At 37.8% G+C, this 10,531-nt stretch overlaps 1 protein-coding gene across 4 annotated transcripts in view; it reads left to right on the plus strand.

Annotated features, from left to right (window-relative positions):
• The window catches only part of ACTN2 (actinin alpha 2), a 73,045-nt gene extending 68,534 nt beyond the window's left edge, over positions 1-4,511 (plus strand). For all 4 annotated transcript variants that reach the window (XM_012738296.3, XM_012738297.3, XM_075995498.1 and 1 more), the window contains one exon: positions 1,676-4,511. In XM_012738296.3, coding sequence (XP_012593750.1) covers positions 1,676-1,834 — 159 coding nt within the window. In that variant the 3' untranslated portion in view covers positions 1,835-4,511. The remainder of the gene's footprint in view (positions 1-1,675) is intronic.
• Positions 4,512-10,531: the final 6,020 nt, after the last annotated feature.

Raw genomic sequence — 10,531 nt, forward strand, 5'->3', positions numbered from 1 at the left:
GACCCTGACTGTGCCCAGCTTCTGAAGCAAAGTTAAATATAGCCATTACAGTATTTAAAAAATGGCAAGCTTTCATTTCATGTAGCCTAGAAATTAAGTAGGAGTTTAATTGCAAGTTCAGAATTTTTAAATTTCACCCCCTCCCAACAATAAAAACACCTCAGTATGTATAAATACAGTCTGGGATAGGATTATTTTACCCTGTGTTCTGGCTAAGAGATAAAGAACATTATCCCAAGGAAGTTAGGATGCCAAAATACATCAGAAAAGCCATGTTTATAACCTTAAAAAAATCAGACAAGACCAACTATCTTAAAAATAATACATTTATTTTCAAATGTGTCATTTATCATGGGTCTGGAGGGGGCAGAGTGCAGCTGACTTAGGCGGTAATAAACCATGGCTCATTTCACCACACCAAAATACTTCTACTATAAATTACAATGTAATATTTGTAATTTACTTATTTTGACTCTTATCAGCTAGTCCGTGTCACCAGAATTGTCCTATTTCCCACTGAACATTTTTTAGAAAGCTCCATTGTTAAATGTCAGTTTTGTTTTAGAGAGAGATTTTCTCCAGTGGCAACATATTTCTAATTTTTTAATAAATTGGGTAAGAAAATGACTCCATTTCCTACATACACACAGTACACACATTTTTGTTTTTTAACAAATATGACAATTATGTTAACTATTCCTATGTGGGGCCGGGTGTGGTGGCTCACGCCTTTAATCTTAGCACTCCGGGAGGCCAAGGCAGGAGGAATTTGAGGTCAGGTGTTTGAGACCAGACTGAGAAGCATGAGACCCTGTCTCTACTAAAAGTAGAAAAATTAGCCTGGCATCGAGGTGTGCACCTATAGTCCCAGCTACTTGGGAGGCTGAGGCAGGAAGATCACTTGAGCCCAGGAGTTGGAGGTTGTAGTGAGTTATGATGATACCATTGCACTCTAGCCCAGGGACACAGCAAGACTCTGTCTCAAAAAGAAAAAAAAAAATCCCTATGTGTTTTGATCAGTGTATGATATAAACCAAGTATCCCTTTGCTTTTCTGGTATACAATTCAGGTCATATTTATCCTTGTACTATGGCTCAGTTTGAGAAATATTGATGACAATGCTCCATTTGCCTTTATGAAGCACATCACATTTCCTGCTGACCCAGGTCACTTTGTAGATATGATTCTATAAGTAAAACTCTTGGTTGGTCATCTGGTACTATACCCAATAGACTCCCTAACCTTTACTCCTTTTTTAACATTAAACAAATGCAAGAAATGTGCAAGTATTAAACTGTTTATAGGCTGGGTGCGGTGGCTCACACCTGTAATCCTACCACTCTAGGAGGCTGAGGTAGAAAGATCACCTGAGCCCAGGAGTTTGAGACCAGCTTGAGCCAGAGCAAGACCCATCTCTACTAAAAATAGAAAAAATTAGCTGGGCAAGGTGGTACATGTCTATAGTCCCAGCTGCTCAGGAGGCTGAGGCAGGAGGATCACTTGAGCCCAGGAGTTTGAGGTTGCCGTGAGCTAGGCTGATGCCACAGCACTCTAGCCTGGGCGACAGAGCAAGACTCTGTCTCAAAAAAAAAAAAAAAAAAACGGAAACAAAAAAACCTGTTTATGTTCTGGTGTTTTCTGCAACTGACTTTGCAAACACATGTCTTTTTTCCAGCCATATATCCTGGCAGAGGAGCTGCGTCGGGAGCTGCCTCCGGACCAGGCCCAGTACTGCATCAAGAGGATGCCCACCTACACAGGCCCGGGCAGCGTGCCTGGCGCCCTGGATTACACCGCATTCTCTTCTGCGCTCTATGGGGAGAGCGATCTGTGATGCCGAGGTTCTGTAATCATTGATGCCATCAGAACGCAATAAAAGCTCAAGTCACAGTTTGTTTCCTGGAAACTTTGACAAGCTTTATTAAGTTAGAGAGGGGGAAAAAAAGGAATTTTGTAGCTCAATAACTGCTAGCAGTGTAACACAGCTGAAATGAAGTTCCTATAGTATGTGACAAAGTATGCTTCCTAAATAGGTTTATTTCTGAATTTTTAGCTAAATGTAATGAAATACTAGGTTGGTTTGTTTCTTTGATTAAACAAAGCAAATTACTTGAGTAGTGAGTAGTGTAAAATTAGGAAAATCTAGGGACAGAAGGAAAGTGAAAGAAATGTGAAAATCCAAAATACCTAAGAGACAAGACCAGGCAAAAAAAATCCACAAATTGGTGTAAAAAAAAAAAAAAAAGTTTGATATTTAAAAAAAAAATTATTTTCAGCTCTGTTATGCTTAGGTGATTATCCCTAGGAGACTAGGGGAATGTACTTGGGATTCTAGTGTTTTATTTTCTTGCTTTTCCAAAGATTAGCTCAACTTAAGTAGTACTATCATATCTTCAGTTGAATTTAATATTGTGAGATGGAACTGCCAGGGATTACAAACAGACTACCCAAAAGATCTTTAGTACTTACAATTTTTAAAATAGAGTTTATAGTCACCTCTTCTTTATTTAGGACTTGATAGTCCAATTAGTGATTTTGATGCCTTAATTATCCTCCAGAGTAGGGACCTGAGGACACATGGAAGTGAGTTCAATTGCCAAAGAGAAAGATGGAGTCACTACATAAAATGAGTTTTTTTAGGATTATTTATTAATTCCAGGTTCTCATGCTTTTTTATTTAAAGCTTGTTAGTACAGGTTCTCAAGAGATGACTGGCCACATATAAGGGCTCTGTTTTTAAATAAACAGGTTTCTATAGTAGTCGTTCATAACTAGAGACAAGTCAGAAACCAGTATCCGTCTAGCTCTCCAGGCAGGACTTCTGTATGCCTTTGGTTTTATGACCTGTTAAGGAGAAGCCAGAGTTAATAGGAAAGGACTAATCCTCAACAACAGCGGAGGTAAGTTCTTTCACTGCAGAACCTTCATATTATCTTCTGTGTAGTAGAAATTAGTAGATATTTTAGCTAGTGTCCAGTGCGTGTTCACCCCTGGGATTGGAGAGTGTATCCTGACAAGTCCCGAGTCAAGCTCTGTGTCCGAGCCCTGCTCCGTGACAGGACGCTACGTGTACTCCTGTTACCACGCCTAGATCTGCTGAGTGTTCATTCATTTTTTTCTTGTGCTGCCATGTACTATATATAACTCCCCCCTCCGTTTTTCCATCTTGTTGAGAGCTTGTAGAGAACAAAGCAGGAATTCTTTTTATATCTGAGTCCTTCATGATCAGGAAATGGCTTATAAACAAACAGGAATAGTTGCAAACAGCAATTACAGTATTCCTAGAGAAGCAGTGATGTGCCTGTTACCTACAGTCTGTAGCCTCAGGTTTTTATAGATTTCTACCAAGAGCTGGAAATGTGGTATTTCCATTCGTAACTGTCTGGTAGCTTGATACTTTTCCTACACCGACTGATTTAGAACCTTCAACTTCTATAAATTTCACCTAATTTGCTCCATTATTAAGTAGCTGGTAGTTTCCAGATTCCTGAAATATTTGAATCCTTGAGCTTAATGCCAAACACTTTTGGGGTGGTGTTTAGATGATCTCTGACTCTTTATTCTATTTTCAAGCAGGTGCTATATTCCAGCCATAAACACTAAGGGAAAGCCAGGAAGTTGTTCTTCCTTTGAGGATACCAGGGGATTTGTGGTGTTTTAGGGTGGGTATGGTTAACTCATCTATCTAAATTTTTTCATTTTTTTTTTTTTTACAACATTCAGCAAGAGAATGGATCAGTACTATCTGCTAATAAATGAAGAAAGGAAATAAACTCTTAAAAACAAACATATTTATATTCTCATTTTAGGAGTTATTTTTATTTCTGAAGCTGAATGATCAATTAAACTTAATTTGTAAAAGAAAAAAGAATCCCTGTTTTTATTATTTCGAAGAATAACCAGCTGCTTTGGTTAATCACAAATAAATTTCCTCACTTAAAAGTTTCCATCATAATTGAAAACATTCGTTTCGGTTAGTATTTGCCTTCCTTAAAGACTTAGAACTAGCTTGTTCAGTAATAGAGTGAATTTAGGATGGGGAATTGAGGTTGAACCACTTAGAAGTGAGCGATCAATGGACTATGAAGGAATTTTTAACCAGGAGATCACTTCAGAATCCCCAGTAGATGTTTTTTAAAATGTATGAATACCGGGCCCTAATCTTAGACTTCAAGTTGTGAAGGTCAAGACCTGAACATCTGTATTTTTTAAAAACTCTGCGGGGATTTTAATAACCTCTGGATTAGAGATAAAGGGAAGGTCATCAGTAATCAAAAAGTCTAAAGCAATTAGAGAAGCCCTTGATAGAAAGGTTAATAGTTGGGCAATATGAGTGGCCAGGCAAACTCTTGAACCATCTGGTTGGTAATTTTGAAATGTTTGACATAGCTGAGTTTTAGATTGGAACATTGGCTTGGTATTCTTTTCTGCTGTATTCCTGATTCATCTCTGTTCATGAACCAGAGCTCTTAATGATACAAAGTCAGAAACTTGCATTTTAAGAAGTTTCTGGTTGTTATCAGATGACAAAGATTCACCCACAGTTTCCCTGGATTATTTGACAAGCAGCACTAAGTGTTCCCATTGTGTCCTTGAGCTGCACAATTATTATACTGTTCTGTCTGAGGCATGTTGATATTTCATATGGAATCAGGAGAGAAGGAGACAACGGGTTATTGTTTTTTTTTTTCCTTTTTAGATTCATTAATGAATAACTCAGATTCTTAAGGTGGGAGCTGGGAGTGGTGGTCATTTATCAGTGAGAATCTCTAGCCATGGATTCCCCAGGGCCTTTAGGTCTGTTGGAAGTTACCACCACAGCTGTGGGGACTTCCTTGTTGATAAAACAGAGGAAGTGCTTGGGAATGCACCAAGCCGCACCCACAAATCCTTGTGCTTGGAACTTCCAGGAAACCATAGTGGTAGATACACAGAAAGCCAATAACCATAGGTCTTTACAAGATAAGCTACCAGAGAAGGAGAAAGATTTGCTCTGAAAATACTCAGGAAAAAAAGGGGGGGGGAACCCCATGCATACTGAGTATGAACAATGAAATGATATGGTCAGCATTGAATTGTATATTTCTGAAATTAGGTAGGAGACGAATGGCAAAACCAAGAAGGGCAGCCCTTATCATAAGTAGATTAAATACAGTTTCAGCACCTTCCCTTCCCCATCCCTTGCATGTGTTCTACTCCAGGCCCCTTTCTGAGTGTTCAAAGCCTTCATGCTGCCCTGAAATCCTAAGGATCTCTCAAATGTAGCATTGCCTGGAACACTTCCTCCCTCTAACCTGGTTCTTCTGCTCTTGCGTCTCAACTCCAGGTGCAGGTTAGATTCACCAAGTTATTTGTTAAAGTTAGTGATGCCTGACCCCCCACCCCAGACCAATTCAGTGAGAATGGGAGGGGGGTAGGAGGACCCAGTCATCTGTATTAGTCTTCCCAGATTAGTCTGTTGTCATCTGAGAACCGTTGTGCTAGATAATCAAAACACAATCCTTAATGGCCTCAACTCTGCTCCCTGCTCTGTGACTTGTTAGATAAGCAAAGAATCAACATGTTGATGTAAAGGAGTGCTGTTAGGGACAGAGAAACAGGTGAGACGTAATGGAAAACAGAAAGGAAAAAGCAATTATAGAAAAACAATAAGTAGGCCGGGCATGGTGGCTCACGCCTGTAATCCTAGCACTCTGGGAGGCCAAGGCAGGGTGAGAGTGCACTCTCACCCATCTAAATCTTACTAAGGTGCATTGACCAGGAGTGTAAAAACCTCCAGGGCTCCACACAAAGGGATAATTGAAATATCTTGGGGAATTCCTTATTGGGGTGCTTAATCAAGGCACCATACTCCCACCCCAAAACTTCCCATGTTTTTTGGTCTTAATGTTGTGCTAAGGATAAATTGTAGCATTAGGAATGGGAGATGTTGGCCCTTATTGGGATTTTTTTTTCATGTATTTAACATAAGCAATTCTTTTCAGCTACTCTCAAGAATATTCCTCAGGATGTGTCAGTAGCTGATTAGAAAATGACCACTGGACAACCAGACAGCACAGGCCAGTCACTGGAAGGCTTTCTGAGACAACCACAGTTTTCAAGTTTTGCTAGATAAAACTTGCAGTAATTTTTTACATGATTTATTTTAGATTTGGTATGTCTTAAATGAGAAGATTTTAAAAAACTATACTTATCAAAGCATGTAAAATATCAAAGCATGTAAAATGTTCCGGTTACAATCTTGAATGTATTTCATTTTTCAAAATAGTATCTTCTATTTCATATTAGCTGAAAAATAAAATTTTTGCTACATACCAAACCAATTAACTTTTAGCAGTCCATACCTTTTCATTAAATACATCGGGAAAAGTTTTATCAGTATGTCCAATAAAACTAATGGAATTATTTCTGAATTTTATACATCATTTTTATTTAATTATTACTGAACACCAGCATTCAGTACACATATGTACACATTTACCAAAAGAACACCATTCTTTTTTTTTTTTTTGAGACAGAGTCTCACTTTGTTGCTCAGGCTAGAGTGAGTGCTGTGGCATCAGCCTAGCTCACAGCAACCTCAAACTCCTGGGCTCAAGCAATCCTTCTGCCTCAGCCTCCCGAGTAGCTGGGACTACAGGCATGCGCCACCATGCCCAGCTAATTTTTTGTATATATATTTTTAGTTGCTCGATTAGTTTCTTTCTATTTTTAGTAGAGACGGGGTCTCGCTCAGGCTGGTTTCGAACTCCTGACCTTGAGCGATCCACCCGCCTTGGGCCTCCCAGAGTGCTAGGATTACAGGTGTGAGCCACCTCGCCCGGCCAGGAACACCATTCTTTTTAGCATCGTTGCTTCATGAATAACTTAAAATTGTGGCTACGTGTATTTTATTGCATAAATAAGAAAAATTTACATAATGAAAATTTTAATCGTATTAGCACACCATCATTTTAATCTTAACTGCTTTTACAAGATTTGTTGCATTATTTATTTCTCAGTGGTTTTTATACTACTATTCACAATGTGCTAGCAGCATATTTTAATTGTAAAATGAAGTTAGATTTTTTTTTTTTTAATGGCAGAAAGTAAGGCTAATTTAGCTAATTGTTTAGACAGACTGGTAATTAGGCTGCATGGGGGATGTTTTCCATTTTTTCCAGTTATCTAAATCTGTAACTCCACTGTTTTGGTGAAAATATAATTAAAGCACATGATAATATAGAACTATTTTATTTTTTAAAAAAGTATTGGCAAAGGTGTATTGAAATTAACAACTTTTTTTACTGCCACACCAAGAATGCTGGCTGCCTTCCCCACAGGTGCCTGTCATAGGCGTGAGGGACAGGAGATGGTAGTGACAATTTTCAGAAAGCTAAAATTGACTGAAATTTACCAGTGTTTTCACCAAACTCTCTCCTGGGCGCTGCATGTATTCTACTAGATCCAGACTTCCAAAATACAGTTGACTCCTGAACAGCATGGGGACTAGGGGTGCTGACCCCCAACCCTTCCTGATTATATAATATTAGATTAAACAAGGAGTCTCTACGGAAACAACAGCAGGTTTAATTAGTGGTTAGTAAGTCTGAGGGGGTGGCACAGATACAGCTGAAAAGAAACTGGGTTCCATTGTTTGTTTTAGTTCAGCAAGAAAAAAAAAAAAAGAAAAAAGAAAAGAAAACTGGGTTCCTGTGTGACCACAAGAGGCAGATTGGTCCCAGTGGGCCACCCCAAGACTGCCATGTGGAAAGAGAAACCAACCTCTATATTTTTTAAGCCACAAAGAATTCTACCAAACATTTAAAAGAGAATTAATGCTAATTTTTTCAAACTTCCCCAAAATATTGAAGAGGAGGGAATACTTACTTCCTAATTCATTTTAGAAGGCCAGCATTACTCTGGTACCAAAATCAGACAAAGACACTAAAAGAAAACTAGAGACCAATAAATATCCTTAGGAATATAGAAACAAAAATACTCAACAGAATGCCAGCAAGCTGATTTCAGCAGCATATTAAATGGCTTACACATCATGACTACAGTAATCAAAACAGTGGTACTGGCATAAGGACAGACACATAAACACATGGGATAGCATAGAGAATCCAGGAATAAACCCTCACATACATGGCCAATTGATTTTTGATAAAGGTGCCAAGACCTTCCAATGGGGAAAAGATAGTTTTTTCAAAAAATTGTTCTGGAAAAGCTGGGTATCCACCTGCAAACAAATGAATTTAGACCTTTACCTCAAACCATAGACAAAAACTAACTAAAAAATTAACTAAAAAGTAGATCAAAGACCTAAACCAAAGAGCTAAAACTGTAAAATTCTTAGAAGAAAACATAGGGAAGAATCATGACATTAAATTTAGCAATGATTTCTTGGCTACACCACCAAAAGCACAGGCAATGAAGGGATAGATAAATTGGATTTCATCAAAATTAAAAACTTTTATGCATCAAATAGCACTATTAAGAGTAAAGAGACAATCTACAGAATGGGAGAAAATATTCACAAATCACATATCAGATAAGGGATTAATATACAGAACATATAAATAACTCCTACAACACAACAACACACACAAAAAAATGGCAATTCAAAAATGAACAAAGGATTTGAAAACATTTCTCCAAAGAAAGTATTCCAAATGGACAATAAGCACATGAAAAGATGCTTAATATCACTAATCTTTAGTGTAAATCAAAACCACAATGAAATACCACTTCATACCCATTTGGATGGCTATTTATCAATACAGTGGAAAATAACGAGTGTCAATATTGAGGATGTGGAGAAATTGGAACCTTCATACATAACTGGTAAAAATGCAAGTGGTGCAGGCACTATGGAAAACAGTTTGGCAGTTTCTCAAAGAGCTATTCATAGAATTACCATAGGATCCAGCTATTCTAACTTCTAGGTATATACCCTAAGAAACTGAAAGCAGGGACTCAGATATTTGTATGCCAATGTTTATTGCAGCTTTTTTTCATGATAGGCAAAAGGTGGAAACAACCCAAGTGTCCATAACAAAATGAGTGGATAAGCAAACTTGTAATATATACTAACAATGGAAAATATAAAAAGAAATGAAATTCTGACATATACTACAACATGGATGAGCATTAAAAACATTGTGCTATGCTAAGTGATAAAAGCTCGACACAAAAGGACAAATATTGTATGATTTCACTTATGTGAGGTACCTAGAATAGGCAAATTAATAGAGACAGAAAGTAGAATAGAGATTACCAGGGGCTGGGGAGAGGAGGGAATGAGGAGTTATTGTTTAATTCTTACAGAGTTTTTGTTTAGGGTGGTAAAAAAGTTTTGGAAATACATGGCGATCATTGTACAACATAATGAATATAATTAATGCCACTGAATTGTACACTTAAAAACAGTTATCCCAGCTACCCAGAGGCTGAGGCAGGAAGATCGCTTAAACCCAGGAGTTTGAGTCCAGCCTGGGCAACATAGTGAGACCCTGCCTCTAAAAAAATACAAACAAAAAAGTAGTTAAAAGGCAAATTTTACATATATTTTAAGAAAATTAAAAAATAATGTAATATAACAAAATCCAAAGCACTGCACACTTTTAAATGGATAAATTGTATGATATGTAAATTTTATCTCAATAAATCTGTTTTTGAAAAAGCTTTGAGGGGCACAAGTTGTGATCACAACACAGCAATCAGCTTTGAGGGGTAATGGTTGTGATTCATGAATTTCATAGGCAGCCAGCTAGTTGTTCATGTATCTGAGCAGTAAAAAGACATTTTATACATGGCAGAACTCAGAATGTCTATTATGCACGTGTTCTTCTTCAAAAAATTACTTGCAACCAAGGAATGCCTTTTTCCTTTCTTCACATTTTTGTATATTATAATTCAAGCCTATATCCTTCCATGAATGCTTCTCCGTTCTTCTTATTTTCAATTAATTTCTTCCTTTTTCCCTACCCATTATCTATCTATCTATCCACATCTATTTATTTAGAGACAAGAGTCTGTTGCCTGGGCTAGAGTGCAGTGGTATCATCTAGCTCACTGCAACCTCAAACTCCTGGGCTCAAGGATCCTCCTGCTTCAGCCTCCTGAGTAGCTGGGACTACAGGCACATGCCATCACACCTGGCTAATTAAAACAAAATTTTTTTTTGTAGAGACGAGATCTTGCCTTTGCCCAGGTTGGTCTTGAACTCTGGGCATCAAGCAACCCTCCTGCTTTGGCCTTCAAAGTGCTGGGATTAAAGGCATAAACCACCATGCCTGGCCTATTCCCTTTATTATGATCTGCTCTGTTTTACTCATTTATTTACTCATTTCCCCCCAAAGAGCCTGCAATATAGACCAAGAAAGAATTTTGTACATTATTAGCTGATGAAAGAGCCCTGTCCTTAAATTGCTTATAATTTCAATTGTTACTCAGATTCACTGGTCTAAATTTACAGTATAATATGAGTTTATAAAATGTTGCTGCATCCTTATATTTAAACAAATGTCATCTGAATTCATGAACC

Source organism: Microcebus murinus, chromosome 19 (assembly GCF_040939455.1).
Source record: "Microcebus murinus isolate Inina chromosome 19, M.murinus_Inina_mat1.0, whole genome shotgun sequence".
Lineage (NCBI taxonomy): Eukaryota > Metazoa > Chordata > Mammalia > Primates > Cheirogaleidae > Microcebus > Microcebus murinus.